The sequence below is a fragment of the Staurois parvus genome, unplaced genomic scaffold, assembly GCF_062004578.1.
Source record: "Staurois parvus isolate SC_StPar_1 unplaced genomic scaffold, SC_StPar_1.0 ptg000602l, whole genome shotgun sequence".
Classification (NCBI taxonomy): Eukaryota; Metazoa; Chordata; class Amphibia; order Anura; family Ranidae; genus Staurois; species Staurois parvus.
The window spans coordinates 141,395-160,105 of record NW_028318398.1 but is presented as its reverse complement, the minus strand read 5'-3'; the positions used below and the strand labels follow the sequence as shown (position 1 = coordinate 160,105).

The 18,711-nt window shown below is 46.3% G+C and overlaps 1 protein-coding gene across 1 annotated transcript; it reads right to left on the bottom strand.

Moving 5' to 3' along the window:
* Positions 1-363: 363 nt before the first annotated feature.
* LOC149449818 (vomeronasal type-2 receptor 26-like) lies at positions 364-12,955 on the bottom strand. Its single transcript, XM_089692713.1, has 3 exons — positions 12,713-12,955; positions 10,313-10,436; positions 364-1,268 (listed from the first exon to the last, which is right to left on the bottom strand). The coding sequence occupies exons 1-3, from the start codon at positions 12,953-12,955 to the stop codon at positions 364-366; spliced, it is 1,272 nt and encodes a 423-aa protein (XP_089548839.1).
* Positions 12,956-18,711: the final 5,756 nt, after the last annotated feature.

Below are 18,711 nucleotides of genomic sequence, written 5' to 3'. Positions count from 1 at the left end.
CTCATCCTGTTCCACCTTGCACAAAGGAGTAGATACCAGTCCTGCTGATGGGTTAAAGACCTTCTACAGCCCTGTCCAGCTCTCCTAGAGTAACTGCCTGTCTCCTGGAATCTCCTCCATGCTCTTGAGACTGTGCTGGGAGACACAGCAAACCTTCTGGCAATGCCATGTATTGATGTTCCATCCTGGAGGAGTTGGACTGCTTGTGCGACCTCTGTAGGGTCCAGGTATGGCCTCATGCTACCAGTAGTGACACCAACCCTAGCCAAATGCAAAACTAGTGAAAATTAAATTGTAATGTTAACACAGTAATTTTCTATTCTATCTCTCTCTTTATATTATATAAAACACTAAAAATATATATTATCCTCTGTTTTCAAGCAAACCTGCTTTTGTATTCAGGTCAGGTCTGAATAGAATTATGTAACATTTTTGGAAAAATATACAACCAAGAAGTCCAATACTTGATGCCATTATAGCAAAAATCTGCACAGCCACCATGTCTTTCCCTTTAGTGCTCAGATAGGCCGGAATCATGGCAATCCAGACACTGCAGAACACCAGCATGCTGAAGGTGATGTACTTGGCCTCATTAAAACTGTCCGGTAATGTCCTGGCTAAAAAAGCTATAATGAAGCTCAAAACTGCCAGAAGCCCCATATATCCCAGGACAGAGTAGAAGCCGATAACTGAACCCTCATTACACTGAATGATGATCTTTCCCTGATAAGAGTGAGTGTCCTGATCCTGGAAGGGAGGAGAAATAGATAACCAAGTGACACAGATCATGACTTGAACAAGTGAGAACACACAGATTATAAGATTGGGCAGTTTGGCTCCCACCCATTTTCTCCAGGGACTTCCAGGTTTGGTGGCTTTAAAAGCAATACACACCATGATACTTTTGGCAAGTAGGGAAGAGACAGCAACTGAGAAGATGACTCCAAAAGAGGTTACACGCAGCATGCAGGTTATATCTACTGGACGGCCGAAGAACAAGAAGACACAGAGGAAGCTCAGCATGATGGAGACCAGGAGGAGATAGCTCAAGTTCCGGTTATTAGCTTTAACAATGGGGGTGTCCTGGTAATGTAGAAATAATCCCAATATTAAACCAGTCAGAAGACAACAGAAGATGGAAACAGCTGAGAACATTGCAACAATTGCATCCTCAGTGTAGGAGAGAAATTCCACCAATTTTGGAACACACCGATCCTTCTTCTCATTTGGCCATTCATCATCAGGACATTTCATGCAGTTTTCACTGTCTGCAGGAAGATAAATACAAATACAATGATCATCTGTGTCAAAGTTTCTAAGAACAAAAACATATGTACTGTTTTGCCTCACAGCTAGCAATTTGATTTCCAGTTCATTGTGGGAGAGTGAATTACATTACATTACATCGAGTTTATATAGCTGCAAAGGGTTTGCTCAGCGCTGTACAATAGAGGGGGGGGACAATACATGAAACATTACAGCAACTACAAACAGCACAAGAGGGGTTATAGGGCCCTATTCTTTCGAGCTTACAATCTAGGAGGGAGGGGGTAGTGGTACAGGAGGAAGTGGCTGTGGGGGATGGAGTGGTAGGAGGAATGAAGGAGAGCAGCAGTTAGGTGAGGGTGGGGTAGGCTTCCCTGAAGAGGTGGGTTTTTCAGGGAGCGCCTGAAGGTGAGGAGGGAAGGTGACAGTCTGATGGATTGGGGTAGTGAGTTCCAGAGGATGGGGGAGGACCTGGAGAAGTCTTGCAGACATGCGTGTGAGGAGGAGACCAGGGAGCAAGATAGAAGGAGGTCCTGTGAAGAGCGAAGGGTTCGGGTAGGGTGGTACTTGGGAATCAGGTTGGTTAGGTAGTTAGGGGCAGTGTTGTGAATGGCTTTGTAGGTCAGAGTGAGTAGTTTGAATTTAATGCGTTGAGCGATAGGGAGCCAGTGGAGGGATAGGCAGAGGGGGGTGGCAGAGGTGGAGCGGTTGGTGAGGTGGATGAGTCTAGCCGCTGAGTTCAGGATGGTCTGAAGCGGTGATAGCCTGCACTGGGGTAGGCCGGTGAGGAGGGAGTTGCAGTAGTCAAGGCGTGAGATAATCAGGGAGTGTACGAGTAGTTTAGTGGTGTCTGGGGTAAGGAAGGTGCGTATTTTGGCGATATTGCGGAGGTGGAGCCTGCATGTGTTTGTAAGTGATTTGACATGAGGTTGGAAGGAGAGGTTAGAGTCCAGAATGACTCCAAGGACTTTGGCTTGCGGGGTGGGATTGATGGTGGTGATGTTAGTAGTGATGGATAAGATGGGGGCGCGGGCAGGGGGGAAGACGAGAAGCTCGGTTTTGGAGAGCTTAAGCTTGAAGAAATGGAGCGACATCCAGTCAGAGATGTCGCTTAGGAGGTGAGTGATGCGGGCGGAGAAAGTGGGGGTGAGGTGGGGGGTGGAGAGGTAAATTTGAGTGTCATCAGTGTAGAGGTGGTAGTTGAAGCCGTGGGAGTGTATGAGTTTGCCAAGGGAGGAGCTGTAGATGGAGAAGAGAAGGGGTCCAAGGAGAGAGCCCTGGGGGACCCCAACAGAGAGGGGGAGGGAAGGGGAGGTGGAACCATTGTAGGAAACGCTGAAGGAGCGTCGGGATAGGTAAGAGGAGAACCAGGAGAGAGCGGTGTCTCTGATGCCAAGGGAGAGTAGTTTATTAAGGAGGAGGGGGTGGTCAACTGTGTCGAAGGCCGCGGAGAGGTCCAGGAGGAGGAGGACAGAGTAGTCGCCTTTGGCTTTGGCGGTTAGTAGGTCATTGGTGATTTTGAGGAGGGCGGTTTCGGTGGAGTGTAGGGGACGGAAGCCGGACTGTAGTGGATCAAGGAGGTTGTTGTCAGTTAGGTGGACTAAGCGCTCCAGGAGTTTGGAAGTGAGTGGCAGCAGGGAGATGGGTCTGAGGTTGTTTGGGTCAGAGGGGTCCAGGGAGGGCTTTTTGAGTATGGGGGTGATGTGCGCATGCTTTGGGGGGAGGGGAATACACCGGTAGAGAGGGAGAGATTGAAGATGTGGGTGAGGGAGCAGATGAGGGAAGAGGGGGGTGACCGGAGGAGTCGAGAGGGGATAGGGTCCAGGGGGCAGGTAGTGAGGCGGGCTTCTGAGAAGACCCTGGTGACTTCCTCAGTGGTAGTGGGGCTGAAGGAGTGCAGAGCTGAGGGGGTTACGGTAAGCGGGGTCTTGGGTGTGGAGGGGGGCAGTGCGGTTGCGAGGTCAGAGGAGGGAAGAGATGAGGGGGAGATAAGGGGGGGAGGCTAGGTGGGGAGGTAGATTGCGAGTTGACTATGTCCTGACGGATTGCATCAATCTTGTTGTGGAAATGAGTGGCAATTTCGCGGGCGGTGAGTGAGGTACTGAGTGGAGGAGGGGGGTGAGAGAGTAGGGAGTTGAAGGTGGAGAAGAGTCGGCGAGGGCAGAAGGAGAGGGTGTTGATCAGGTTTACGAAATAAGCCTGCTTGGCGGCGTGGAGGGAGGAGGTGTAAGTGAGGAAGGCAGATTTGTAGAGGGAGAATGAACGGGGGGACCTGGTTTTGCGCCATAATCTCTCTAGCGCGCGACTGCGGCGTTTGAGGCATTTAGTGTGGTCGTTCGGCCATGGTTGGAGCGGTCTAGGTTTGATGTAGCGTGTGGTTAGGGGTGCCAGAGAGTCTAGGGTAGCTGATAGTGAGTCGTTGTACGTGGTAGTGGCTAGGTCAGGACATGACAGTGGAAGGATGCTGTGGTGTAGGCGGTCGGCAGCTGAGTGGAGGGGGTTCAGGTTGCGGAGGTTGCGGCTGGTGATGGTTTGGCGCTCTGGGGGGGGGGAGTTAGGGGAAGGGGAGATGGAGAACGTGAGGAGGTGGTGGTCGGAGAGAGGGAAGGGGGTGTTAGTGAAATGGTTGAGGGTACAGAGGTGGGAGAAGACGAGGTCCAGGGTGTTCCCAATGATGTGGGTGGAGGATTGAGTGTGCTGTGTGAAGGAGAAGGTTAGGTGGAGGAGTTGGGAAGTAGCCGGGCTGTTGTCGTTGATGGGGATATTGAAGTCCCCAAGGATGATGGTCGGTAGCTCAGAGGAGAGAAAGAAGGGAAGCCAGGCGGCGAAGTCATCCAGGAAGCGGGGTATGGATCCGGGAGGCCTGTAGATCACTGCGATCCTTAGGGGGGTGGGGGTGAAGAGCCGGATACAGTGAGCCTCGAAGGAGGAGAAGGTTAGGGAGGGGGGGTTAGGGAGGACCTGGAAGGTGCTCAGCGGTGATAGGAGCAGGCCGACACCACCACCTTTGTGACCGCTCAGTCTTGGTGAATGGGACCAGATGAGACCTCCATAGGAGAGTGCCGCAGGGGAGGTGGAGTCAGTGGCCTGTACCCAGGTTTCGGTGATGGCTAGGAGGTTAAGGGAGTGGGAGATAAAGAGGTCATGGATGGCGGTAAGCTTGTTGCAGACCGAGCGGGCTTTCAGGAGTGCAACCGAGAGAGGGGGGATGGATGCGGGGAGAAGGGGCACAGGTATGAGGTTGAGGGGGTTACGGCAGCTTGCAGCAGCAGGGGGGTCCCTAGAGGGGTGAGGTGGTTAGGGGCCAGGGTTCGGGGAGATGTCCCCAGCGGATAAGAGAAGGAGAAGGGTGAGGAAGGTGGCATGGGAAGTGCAGGAGCGTGTGGGTCTGATAGTGGTGGCACGTGGGTCGGGGGGGAGTGGAGTAGCAGGAGGAGGTGGTGAGTGCCGTAGTGGGGAGAGGGGAGAAGTGAAGGGGCAATGTAGAGCTGTTTTTGGGGGGTAGGCGGGTAGAGGGAGGTGATTTTTGGGATGGTGGAGAGGAAAACGAGGAGGAGGAGTGCAGGTGGCATGATGGGGTGGGTGGAGTGATGGTTGGGTCAGGGGAGGTGAAGGGATACAGGTCAGGGCAAGGTGGTGTGGGGAATCTGTATCACCGTAGGAGAGTCATTTGAGTCCTTCTGTAGGGGTAGAGTGAGGGTGGAGGGTGGCAGCTGGTTGGCAGCAGTCTGTGGGTGCAGTAAGCTGGCGACCGTGGGTGCTGTGGCATGTCTTCAGTGGGGACGGTGGTTCGGCTAGCGGAGGGGTCGTAGGGTGCGATGACTGGGGGTGTTGGTAGGCACGGCGACTGGTGATGCTGGCGGCTCGGGTTGTTGAGGCCAGGCGTCGGATGCTGAGGGCTCGGCGTCGTGAGGCGCTGAAGGTGTTGAAGGGCGCAGCGTCAGGAGGTGTTGAAGGATCGTCGTCAGGGTCGAGCGGGGCATTGCGGTAGCGATCGTCGGCCCTGCGTGGTTTGCGCCCACCTGTGATCTGTTGCGGCCGGTAGGAGAGACCGTGGCTTCAAGGGTCGTGGTGGGCCACTAGTCGCCGGGGCTTCGCCAGAGGGAATAGCGTACCGGAAGGCAGGGTGGTGGGCGAGCGGTCCCTGGTGGGGTGGCTGGCTGGTAGTCCCAGGTGGGGTGGTGGGCAGGGGATCCCTGGTGGGATGGTGGCCTTGCTATCCCTGGTGGGGTAGTAGCGATCCCTGGAGGGATAGTGGCTTAGGGTCCCTGGTGGTTTGGGGTTTCCAGTGGATGGTGGGATCCCTGAGTGAGTCCCTGGTGGCTGGCGGTGTGATGGTGGTTGGGCTCCCTGGTGGGTAGTGGGTGCCCCTGGTGGAGTACCTGGTGTCCTGGGTCCTGGAGCATCGGGGTGGAGGTGAATCCCTCCTAGGTTAGCAGGACCGTTGGTGGTGGTGGTAGCTTCCCGGAGGAGCGTAGGCATCCCGCCGCGGCCGCAATTCCTGCCTCAATTCCAGCCACGGCTGGCAGGAAACACCGCGGCTTTGTGTGCCGTGGTAGGCCTCAAGCCGCTTCGAACCGCCGGAGCTCCGCTTTGAGGGACGGAGTGTCTGTGGGGGTTGGTGGAGACCTCGGCAGCAGGCACAGGGGCCTGGATGGGCCCGGATGGCAGCGGAAGGGGCGCAGGGGCGCCGAAGCTGACAATCCAGTGGCTGCTCTGGGCGATCTGGTACCCGGTGGTCGGGGATGGACCCAGAGTCGGTGAGGGGGGCCCTGGGGAGGCTGGCTGATCGGTGGGGACCGAGGAACGGAGCGGCAGCAGTCCGGGCTGATGTCCGGCGATCCTGGTCGGCAGGGCCAAAAATCGAGGCCGCGGCTTCAGGTCCCGGGTAGGCCGCAAGTCCCGGAGCTTCGGGAGAAAGGTCCAGTGGCCTTCCCTGGCTGGTGAACAGGGACCGGAGGGTCGTGGGGCCCTCGTCAGGGTCCGCTGCCGCCCAGATGGCAGCGGATTGGGGCCGGGGGAGCAGGAGCTCGCCGAGACACGTCCGTCTCGCCGAAGTAACCAAGTGTCAAGTGAATAGTATTTAAATGTTAGTGTTAAGTTGTATTGTAGATTGATGTTTTGTTTTATTTTTTCTCTGGTTCTATAGCTACCATGTAACATAAAAATAGGATTGCTGGACATCCTTGTATGTAGAGACTGGCTATGGCCAGTAGTAAAATATGAAAACATGATTGATGCTTTTAAGAAATTGCAAAGTTTGTAAAAAAAGAAGAATGTAGAGGAATTTTTAACACAATGGTCTCTTTCTCCTACACCTGCTACTCCACCCCCCAACTGGACCCACCATGGAGTTCTGCAATATTCAATTTCTGATAAGTATGGTATGACTTCATTGTTGTAGACAAGAGTACTACTGCACTGTCTGTGATGTGTGATGGCAGCTACTTTGACCTTGGGCTTTTTTTTGTGGATAATTTTTATTTCAGTTAAACAACAAAGACATACAATATATTGCCATAAGTATAGGGACACCCCTGCAAATCATTGAATTCAGGTGTTCCAATCACCTCCATGGCCGCAGGTAAATAAAATCAAGCACCTAGGAATTCAGACTGCTTCTAAAAACATTTGTGGAACAATGGGTCGCTCTCAGGAGCTCAGTGAATTCAAGCGTGGTACTATGATAGGTTGCCACCTGTGCAATAAGTCCATCCATGAAATCTCCTTGCTACTAAATATTCCACGGTCAACTGTTAGTGGTATTATAACAAAGTGGAAGCAACTGGGAACAACAGCAACTCAGCCACGAAGTGGTAGGCTACGTAAAATGACAGAGTGGGGCCAGCGCAGGCTTGAGCACACAGTTGCCAACTGTCTGCAGAGTCAATAGGTAAAGACCTCCAAACTTCTTGTGGCCTTCAGATTAGCACAACGACAGTGTGTAGAGAGCTTCATGGAATGGGGTTTCATGGCTGAGCAGTTGCATCCGAGCCTTACAAAACCAAGTGCAATGCAAATCGGCGCATGCAGTAGTATAAAGCACGCCACCACTGCACTCTAGAGCAGTTCTCTGGAGTGACATATCATGCTTCTCAGTCAGGCAATCCAATGGACGTGTTTGGTTTGGTTGCCAGGGAAACGGTAATTGTCTGACTACATTGTGCCAAGTATAAAGTTTGGTGGAGGGGGGATTATGATGTGGGGTTACCTTTCAGTGGTGGGGCTTGGCCCCTTAGGTCATGTGAAGGGAACTCTTAAGGCATCAGCATAACAAGACATTTTGGAAAATTTCATGCTCCCAACTTTGTGGTAACAGTTTGGGTGTAGCCCCTTCCTGTTCCAACATGACTGTGCACCAGTGCACAAAAAAAGGTTCATAAAGACATGGATGAGTGAGTTTGGGGTGGAGGAACTTGACTGGCCTGTACAAAGTCCTGACCTCAACCAGATAGAACACCTTTGGGATGAATTAGAGCGGAGACTGCGAGCCAGGTCTTCTCGGCTGACATCAGTGTCTGACCTTACAAATGTGCTTCTGGAAGAATGGTCAAACCTTCCCATAGACACCCTCCTAAACCTTGTGGATGGCCTTCCCAGAAGAGTTGAAGCTGTTATAGCTGTAAAGGGCGGGGCCAACTCAATATTGAACCCTACAGACTAAGACTGGGATGCCATTAAAGTTCATGTGATGGAAAAGCAGGTGTTACAATACTTTTGGCAATATAGTGTATAAGCTTTATGTTTATGTTGCCCTATGGGATGCTCCAAAGTGGCATCTTTCTGTTGAATGACAACTTTTAATTATTTTTCCTTTGATACATGTTCCTCCGGTCAGTGCCCAGCCACTATGCCCTTTTTTGGCAATCTCTTGACTTCTAGCTTAGAAAGTGGCCAATACTGAAAATGACGGTTTGGCTCCAAACAATTTCAGTTGGGTTCAGATTCCAAATCTGAATTTCAATATTTTTTGCTATACATTGCTCAAACCGAACCCCGGTACATTCGGCTCATCCCCAATTAAGATGTTGACAAAGGTTGTGCTATGATCTCAGTGAGATGTTAAATATCTATAGATGTTACCCTTTACACGTTACCAGCAACCATGCACATAACATGAAATAAAATATCTAATGCATGGTCCACTTTATAACATTTTAATCTTCATTGGTTGGATTTTTTTCCAGGTCAACGATTTACAAATAAGTGAAACCAGAAATTAATTAAAAACTCTGCATCTGGAATGTTTAAAAATTAAGTCAGTAAGGGCTGCTTCCATATTTCTATCCTCACTATACAAGTTTGAAATGTGATATAATTTTATTATTAAAGTTATAGATTTCTCAAGTAATGATGAGCTGAATGTAATTTCTCAGGGCAGTACCCAGCAGCACCCCCTCATGCCATTTACTTGACAATCCCTTGTCTATTAGCCTAAAAAATGGCCATGACTGACTTCTAATTTTTGGCTCCCATTGATTTCAATAGGATTACATGTTGGCATCCAAACTTAGGCAAAGTTTGCAGAGTGCACAATGGACCGAACTCAAGTGGGTATGGCTCATCATTACTTGAGAATTTTAATAGAATTTCAGATTCGGCACCAGAACGTTAGCTAAGTTCTTAGATCCTGCTTCAGACTGAACCTAGGTACGTTCATCCCTATCCACATAAATCCATTGCCAGTCACATTATCCAATGCACACAGTCCACCAACATGATCCATTCCCAATGACTTCTCACCAAGAATTATGTTTTTGAAAAGTGCAAAAAATACCTTTTGATTCCGCAGGAAATAAAGAGTTGTCCTATCCCAGTGTTATCTCAACCCTCCCAGTTCTTGACTAAGATTACAGAACAATTGCTCTCTATATTTAAAAGATGGGGAGGGATTTGGTTGTTCAGTAAAGTAGCAGTAGCAAAAGATGATTGGGCAGAGCTGACACCATTTATTTTTATTGCGGTGTACAAACTCCTGAGAAAATGAGCTTACCTTGTAGTAATGTACTGAGTATTTTTTTTTACCTTGATGTACTTTAATTGCTTTCCCACCACCCTATAGTAGAACTACTGCTACAAGGTGGTAGGGCTGCGCAAAATCAGGTATTATACGTGATTTGCATTCCCGGGCAGAGGACACGCACGTGCAGCCTACCTGCGCCACCATTGGCGGCTAGGGATGTCAATCACTGGATTTCCACTGGCACCTGGCGATTGCAAAGTATCACTGACAGGGGAGAGACCTGTGTGTAAGAAACACAGATCTCTCTCCTGTCAGCAAGGACATGCTGCTGTGTATTACTCTGCACATCAGAGAAATACACAGCAGCATGTCTTCCTAGTAAAACACACATTGCACATCATGTTGAACAGCACACAGCACACTGTTAATTTTGATCACCCCACCCCTTCCTGCCCAGTGTCATTAGTACAGTTTCAGTGCTTTTTATTAGCACTGATCACTTTATTAGTGTCATTGGGATGTCAGTGTCAGTTAGTCAGTTCCCACCCAGTGTCAGAATGCCTGCCGCAGTCACGCTATAAGTCGCTGATCGCTGCTGTTACTAGTATAAAAAAACTAAAAATCTCAGTATATATACCGCCATTTGTAGATGCTATAACTTTCACGTAAACCAAATAATTTACACGCATTGAGATTTTTTTTTTTTTAGCTAAGACATGTAGCAGAATACATTTTGGGCTAAATTTAGAAAGAAATTTTACTTTAAATTCGTTTACTGGATATGTTTTATAGCAAAAAGTCAAAAATATATATATTTTTTCAGAGTTGTCAGTCTTTTTTTGTTTGCAGCGCAAAAAATACAAAACACAGAGGTGATTAAATACCTCAGAAAGAAAGCTCTATTTGTGGTAAAAAAATGACATAAATGTAATTTATGTACAGCGTTGCATGACTGCACAATTGTCAGGGAAAGTAACACAGCGCCGTAGCGCAAAAAATGTCCTGGTCAGGAAGGGGGGGGGGGGGGGGGGGAGGGCAATAGTGGTAATCTCTATCCAGACCAAAACAAATCACAAACTCTACCGGAAATGTTGGATATCTCTTCTTCTGGACATGGGACACACTCATAGCAGCATTTGTGAACAGAAGATCCAACCTTTTTTCTGCAGCCAGGTAAGCAGGGCTCTGAGCATCGAGATACTGGGACCTGAAATTCAGATATTATTATTATTAGTAGTATTTTGTATAGGTCTATCACATCCCAGGAGACTATTATCCCATGGTAATTACACTGTGTGCAGCCCGAACAAACGATCCTGTGTGTGGAGGAGCGCTGCACTGACAGGAGGACACAGCACAGCCTCTCTCCTGTCTCCTGTGGGGGTGGGGGTGGGGGGCTTACAGATGGGGAACATAATGTGAGGGGTTGGAGGGTTAACTTGTGCTCGTAATTTGTGCTTGGAATAAAAAGGTAGAGGGATTGGTGAATATTTGTTCTGGGGAGGTGATTGGGGGGGGGGGATATTTGCTAAAAGGGGTGATTGGGGTGGAAGGATATGTGCTATTAGGAGGAATGAGGGGGATATGTGCTAGGAGGGGGGGATGGGGGCATATGCTAGGACTAGGAGGGGGATTGGGGGAGATATGTGTTTGTAGGGGGATTGGGGGAATATGTGTTTGTAGGGGGCATTGGGAGGATTGGGAATATGCTAGGACTAGGAGGGGGGATTGGGGGAGATGTGTGTTTGGAGGGGGGAACATATTAGGAGTGGGGATTGGGGGGGTATGTGCTAGGTGGGAGGATTAAGAAGGAATATGTGCAAGGAAGGAGTTTGGTTGGATATGTGCTGGGAGTGGGGATTGGGAGTGGAGGGATTTGGACTAAGAGGGGGATTTTTTTCATGCAGGGGGTGGGGGTTTGTGCTAGGAGAGGGTAGGGGAATTTGGGTTAAGAGGATAGGGCTGGAGAGGATTTGTGCTGGGAAGAGTAATTTGGAGGGGGTTTGTGCTAGGAGGGGGAATGACAGGGTATTATGCTAGGAGGGGGGATTTGGGGGATAGGATTTGTGCTGGGAGGGGGGGTTTGGCAGGAAGGATTTCTGCTAAGATGGGAAATTTGAGGATAATATGACGTACTCTAGGAGGGATGATTTTTTTGGGGAGTGAGACATGATATGAGGGCACTTAACAGATCCTCATAGCACATAGCTGATATTTGCTTGAATTTCCTTACAGACACAGCCTCAATCTGTAGCCAGCCACACACTGTGCAGATGGATGCTGTGTCTGTAAGGGAATCCAATCTTAGCTATGTGCTGTGGTGTGGAGGAGCTATGAGGCTCTTCTCTGTTGACCATTGTCTTCTGCCCTGCTGACCCCCTTCCTCTGCCCTGCTGACCCCTTCTCTCTACACTGATGACCCCTATCCTCCATCCTTGTGACCTGATAACCCCTTTTCTCCACCCTGCTGATCCTTGTCATATGCTCTGTTGCCCCTTATCATCTACTCTGCTGACCCCCTGTACACTACCATACTGACTCTTGTACATTGTCCAGCTGCACACTGTCCTCTTCTCTGATAACCCCATGTACACTGTCCTACAAACTAATGGCTTCTATAGACTGCCCTATAAACTGCTGATCCTATCCTCTGCCCTACTGACCCCCTGTATACTACCCTACAGAATATGCAGAATACCATATCTGAATGCACAACACATCAAACTTTGAAGCAGATGGGCTACAGCAGCAGAAGACCACACCAGGTGCCACTCCTGTCAGCTAAGAACAGGAAACGGAGGCTACAATTCACACAGGCTCACCAAAATGGGAAAATAGGAGATTGGAAAAACATTGCCTGGTCTGATGAGCCTCGATTTACGCTGCGACATTCAGATGGTAGGGTTAGAATTTGGTGTAAATAACATGAAATCATGGATCCATCCTGCCTTGTATCAATGGTTCAGGCTGGTGTTGGTGGTGTAATAGTGTGGGGGTATTTTCTTGGCACACTTTGGGCCCCTTAGTCCTAACTCAGCATTGTTTAAATGCCATGGCCTCCCTGATTATTTTTGGTGACCGTGTCAATCCCTTTCTGATTACAGTGTCCTCATCTTCTGATGGCTACTTCCAGCAGGATAATGTCACAAAGCTCAAATCATCTCATACTGGTTTCTAGAACATGACAATGAGTTCCCTGTACTCCAATGGCCTCCACTGTCACCAGACCTCAATCCAATAGAGGACCTTTGGGATGTGGTGGAACGGGATATTCTCATCATCTATGTGCAGCCGACAAATCTGCAGCAACTGCGTGATGCTATCATGTCAATTTGGAACAAAATCTCTGAGGAATGTTTCCAACACCTTGTTGATTCTATGCTACGAAGAATGAAGGCAGTTCTGAAGGCAAAAGGGGGTCCAACCCGGTACTAGCAAGGTGTACCTAATAAAGTGGTTGGTGAGTGTATATCATGGACTTACCTCATTGCCAAGCTTCCATGTTATGGCTTTAGTATTCATTTGTAATTGCTGATCTTCTGGTGCCCAGGATGTAAAATTTCCCACATCATTATAAATCATAGTGTGATAATCCTTAAATACCCAATTTGTAATTTTGTAATGATAAACAAATTCTCCGTATTCATTAAAAAATGATCTTGGCTCGAGTAATCCAAATTGATATTTAATTTTTTTTAAAAGATGATACAACTTCAATTTGAACATAGAAAGATAAAATGTGTTAAGTAAAGAAAAGTAACAGGACAAAGGGAAATCAATATTTATATCCAGCCTCCAGTGTCCATCAGATTATTTCTTGATATTGTATGAAAATACTCAATATACTTAGTTGTCACAAACTGAGCATAGTGGAGTGACCTGGACCCTACTCTGACTATGTCTGGGTTCCCTGAGGAGTGGAGTCTGAAGAACGGGCAATATTCACTAGGGACCCCTCACAGAGGTTTGGACTATTTCCTAAGGTTGCTTCCCCAGATACTAGCAGACTGAGGAGGAAGAAGCCATAGGACCACTAGCAGGGACCACTAGCAGAGACGATCAGAACACTAGAGAGAAAACTGAGATACTGGTGGACAGTCATATATCATATTAGGGACAGATCAAGCAGTGTTTGCAGGGAGAGCTAGTTGCTGCTGTTGATTGCTGAAATCTTATACTGTATATTTACAGTAAGTCAGACACACCTAAAGGAATTCATAAAGAGTGTTTATGACACCAGACAGCCTTCTTATGGCTATAGAAACTGCCCGATTCTGATATCAATCAAAAGTAGAAAGTGGACATGTGGGGGAACTAGTATCTCAGCGTCTCCATCATCCACTGTGGCATCATTTCATATCTTCGGCGTTCATTTCATATATGTGTTGGTGCGGGTGGATTAGAAAATATTTTGCAGGTTTTTTTTAAAGATTGTTATATATTGGTTTTTGGCTGGATTCGTTATTCATATATGAATTTTTTCAAAGCTAAGAATTGCATTAGACTGTGGAACTGAACTGACTGACTGTGACAATTACAAATTCAATTTAAATCCTAACTTTACTTCAATCTGAATTATCGAACAAACTTGAAAATTGAATTTGTTACTATCATTGTAACATTTTTCGGACTCATTGACGCGTTATTATGTCTCGTCAGAGACTCAAATACATTGGAATCTCCAAAAATCAAATTTTTGTCCAAAAATTGATTTGTTACAAAACTAAACACACATGTCTAGTCGCCTGTAAAGTCAACAGCATCATTAACAACCAGTGACAGGTAGAAGGGGAGGCAGTAGATGCAACAAATCTGCCACTCGGCTACACAGCAGAGGACAGAGACAGACACAAGTCTTATACACCTCCACTTTCATTATCTACAAACTGAAGGAAATTACTTGTTAATTGTAAAACTGTCATTATTATTAACTCCCTGAATCTTCTGCACATGTTGACAACGCTATCAAAACAGAAGGCAGGGCTTTTTGTAGCAGCCACAGGATATTTGAAGGGGTTGTATGTCCGGAAAAGTGTCAGTAGGCATTTGTTGAGTCCTGTAGCAGGTCTTATGGCCTGGTATGATACAGGAAGGGGAGGGGGAGGGCACACATTTGTTCCCCACTTTTCTGGCCATCCAGACTGCTTGATCTGTTTAAGGCTCTGCTACGGATTTTTAAGGCAACTTCACACTTTTTTTTTTTTGTTTTTGTTTTTTTTTGCATGAGAAAATCTATACCAGATCCAAAGAGTGTGTTATGGATTTCCTGGGAACCCTCATGCATTTGTTTATTTTATTTTTTAGTAGCCCTTTTAAAATACCAGACTCAGAGTATGTTTCTTATGGCTTTTTTTAAAATAACAAACATATTACACTTAACTTCTCTCTACAATTGCATAGAGCAGCCCCAATCCTCCTTTTCTTGGGTCACTTGCTGCCGAGTGCCCCCAGAGCAAGCCACTTGCTCTGGGGACACTCATGCATGCTCACTCCAGAGCCAGCCCTGTAAGTCCATAAGACACACAGAGTTCAACTTGGCCCCGCCCCCAGATCCCTCCTGGCTGGCTGTGATTGACAGCTGCAGGAGCCAATGGCTCCGCCTGCCTTGCCTGAGCAATGAGGAGGGAGAGAGCTAGGAGAGCAGCTGCTCTCATGCACATATCTGGATCGAGATTGGGCTCAGGTAAGTATTGGGGGGTGAGGGGGGAGCTGTACACTGAATTTTTCTACATTCATGCATAAAATGCTTAAAGGTAAAAGACCTTCAACCTTTAGAACCAGTTTATTTGCTGAAAAATGACTTTTGATTACTGGCTTCCTTAACCACTTCAAGTCCGGACACTTTTATCCCCTTCCTGTTCAGCTTTCAGTGCTATTACACTTTGAATGACAATTGCACGCCATGTACCGATATGAATTTTTTAGCATTTTTTTGAGACAGATAAAGCTTTATTTTGGTGGCATTTATTCACCACTGGGATTTTTATTTTTTTTTTCATGTAAATGAAAAAGTCAAAAAATTGTGAAAAAAAATGTTTTTCTTATAAAAGTTTGCAAATAAATAATATTTCATCATAAATCTTGACCACAATTGATTCCGTTATCTTTTTAGTAAAAATAAAAATTACCTAAATTATCATTTTTATATTCAAATAGTTTTTATTGAAGAAATTTTCAACAATTTACCACAACATATTACACATATATAAAACGAGCAAAGTTCACAATAAAAAATGTATAATCAAGAAAACAAGTAATTATTAGAGACAACAATTTCCCATTATTTAGCTGGGAATGGTGTAGCAGGGCCTCGGATACTTGAGAGGTATGCTCAGAAGATTGTGAACTAAGTGTGGATGAATATGTGATAAACCGTAGAGGGGAGAAGGGTTAGAAGGGAGAGAGAGGGGGGGCACCAGTCCAATGTGTTGACTACAGTATGGTGATATATTATTGTAGTTGTCACTTAACAGAGCAATTAGGGTCTTGAAGCCACCGAGACCACTGAAAGCAGAATTTGTGGTATGAAAAATTTTGGATTGCTGTTCTCTTTTCCATCTCACAATGGAGATTAAGCTCTATAATGAGGGTTGTGAACAAAGGGAATGTGGTAGATTTCCATAATTTAGTAATATTGTTTTTTGCTATTGCTAGTATATGAATTATGATAGTACGAGAGTCCACAGGAAAATTTTCTATTCCTATATGAAGGAGAGCTATAACTGGGTTTGGTTTCCACGATACTGCCTGACATAGATTCCTTCCCTGCGTCAGACCAGCCGCTGACGGAAATCTCCATGAAAAACATGCTGACCCTATTGCGGCAAACCTTACATAACGACATCTCGGTATCGCTAAACCAAATTACTAATGCGGTACAAAAACAAGAGCGCAGAATACGGCACATCGAACTTAATATGGGGGATGTAATATCAGCACATAATGATTTGATCGATGCTCACGCGGACCATTCATCTGACATCGAACAAATTAATTTAAAACTAGCTGACCTGGGAGATCGTTCGCGTCGCAACATCAAATTCAGAGGGATCCCTGAATCAATCACAGGCGAGGCGCTATTGCCCTATATACAGCAGTATATCCAACTTCTTATCCCATCACTTCCTAATCTGGAGATGGCGATAGATCGAGCCCACTGGCTACCAAAACCCTCATTTCTGTCAGCATCTATTCCAAGAGATGTATTGGCCCGTATCAATTTTTACCATATTAAAGAAAAAATTATGACGGCTGCTAGGAATCCACCCCCGCTCCCACCATCACACGCAAATCTCCGACTGTACGCAGACCTATCCAAAGCCACACTTCTCAACAGGAAGAAAATGATTTCCATTACCAAAGCTTTGAGAAATCATGGCATAGCGTACCAGTGGGGTTTCCCCACAAAGCTAACAGTAAGACATCAAGGAAGGATCTACACGATTAAATCCCTGGAGGCTGGCCTGGACTTACTCAAAGTATGGAACATCCTACCCGCGGATGCGCAGGAAACGACATCCGCCTCCATTTTACCTATGGAGGCAACATAACCACCTTAATGTTACACTTTACGCTTTGACATGCCTATACTTCTCCCTAGAGGCCACTCTTTTGCATACCACCATCTGGCGATCGGCCATACCTGATGACTCGTGTTCTACAGTTTCTACAGTTGACATGACCCCTTCGGAGGTCGAAGCCGGTTCAAAACCCCTAGTTATCAAGTAGCAGTTGCAGCTACTTGGTCTACTTGCATTGTCTGCAAGTCTTTTTTTATCCTTTTTTGTGTCCCCCCCCCCCCTTACCCCAGCACCGCCAGCTACTTATTTACATCCTAAGATTTGGAAATCCTACACATCCAGGGAAAACGCACTCCAAATCCTCCATCGAGCCTAACCCGCAATACGATAATGTCACATCTTTCCTCCTCCAGAAGACACCCACTAAGCCACGATCCCCCCAAATAACAACGCTACTATGCAAACACCTGGGGAAAACATGTACAAATGATTAATATCACATCCCTAAATGTACGAGGCCTAAACTCCCCATTTAAGAGATCGATGCTCGCCAAAGAAATCCGGAAGTCCCAGGCCGATGCAATCTTTATACAGGAATCTCATTTTGCTACAGACAAAACCCCCAAACTATACCTCCACCATTTCACCCAAATATTTATGGCAACAAACGACAAGAAAAAGAATGGAGTTATCACTGCCATAAATGACTCTATTCCACTCCACATTATTTCGGAAACAGCTGATCCGCAAGGACGCTACCATATCCTGATATGCCAAATAAACGACATAACCTACACCTTAGTGAACATCTATGGACCAAACAGCAAACAGCTGAGCTTCTACCACAAACTATACAAGATCATTGAACGGTGTAAACAAGGTAGACTTATTACACTGTTCAACAGGTAAAAAGTTTTGGGCATAAAATTAGCTAATCTTACATAATTTTGGGGTGCTGAAAACGAAAATGACCCTAAAAAATGTTGATTGGCTCTAGTTTCCATGATATATTCACCCATCTAATGACGTAAGCCATTCAAAATTATGATGCAACTTCAGCTGCATATTGCGCAATTGATACTGGTGACCAATAGAAAATTGCATGTATACTGAGATGATGCAATATTAGCCTTTAATTGCATCACTTCACTCCATAAAAGCTGCACTATCTGTAGCTGATTGTAGTTCGACAGCGTCTTTACATTTCGTTTTATGCTTATATAGGTTACTCAGTAATGCCTCGAACTTGTGTGAATAAAGCAGATAATTTCTGCTATATCTGCGGTGAAATAACTTTTATCTCACAAAAAAGGAGGATAACAGGAATGATTAAGAAAGCCTACAACTTGTATTTTGGCTGCAAGATAGGAGACCAGGACAAGAGCTGGGCACCACATACATGCTGCAATTCTTGTGGGACGGCACTGGAGCAATGGTTGAATGGAAAAAAGGCATCTATGCCTTTTGCTGTGCCAATGATTTGGAGAGAGCCAACAGATCATGTTAGTAATTGTTACTTTTGTATGGTGCCTCCAATTGTAAAAGGGCTAAATAAGAAGAAAAAGTTATCTGTGCACTATCCAAATATTCCATCGGCAATACGTCCAGTTCCTCATGGAGAGGGGCTACCAATTCCTAAAGCACCAGAATCTTTTGTGGTTGAGTCAAGTGAGGAAGAACCTGAAGTGTGTAGTCACGGGCAGTTGTAAGAGATAGCCCTTTCCTCGAATACAAGAGAAAAGCCAAGAGAAGCAAAACCGACAAAAAATGAAGACAAAACTAGTGAGAATCCTAAGTATTAAAATGATTCAACTTAGCTTATGGCTATAATTTTTCTTGGTAATCCTATGCAATATATTATGCCATTTAGGCTTTGTTATGTAGTCAATATCACTTGCTTTATATTTGTGGAAAGACATCTATCTATATAATTATTGTGCATTATGTAGTCATTACGCCTAT

Coding starts and splice junctions, on each gene's coding strand:
- LOC149449818 (XM_089692713.1), bottom strand. CDS start 12,955: ATGTTCAAATTGAAGTTGTATCATCTTTTAAAAAAAATTAAATATCAA. Junction 10,437..12,712: donor CATGGAAGCTTGGCAATGAG/GTAAGTCCATGA, acceptor TCTGAATTTCAG/GTCCCAGTATCTCGATGCTC. Junction 1,269..10,312: donor AGAGATATCCAACATTTCCG/GTAGAGTTTGTG, acceptor ATCTTCCTGCAG/ACAGTGAAAACTGCATGAAA.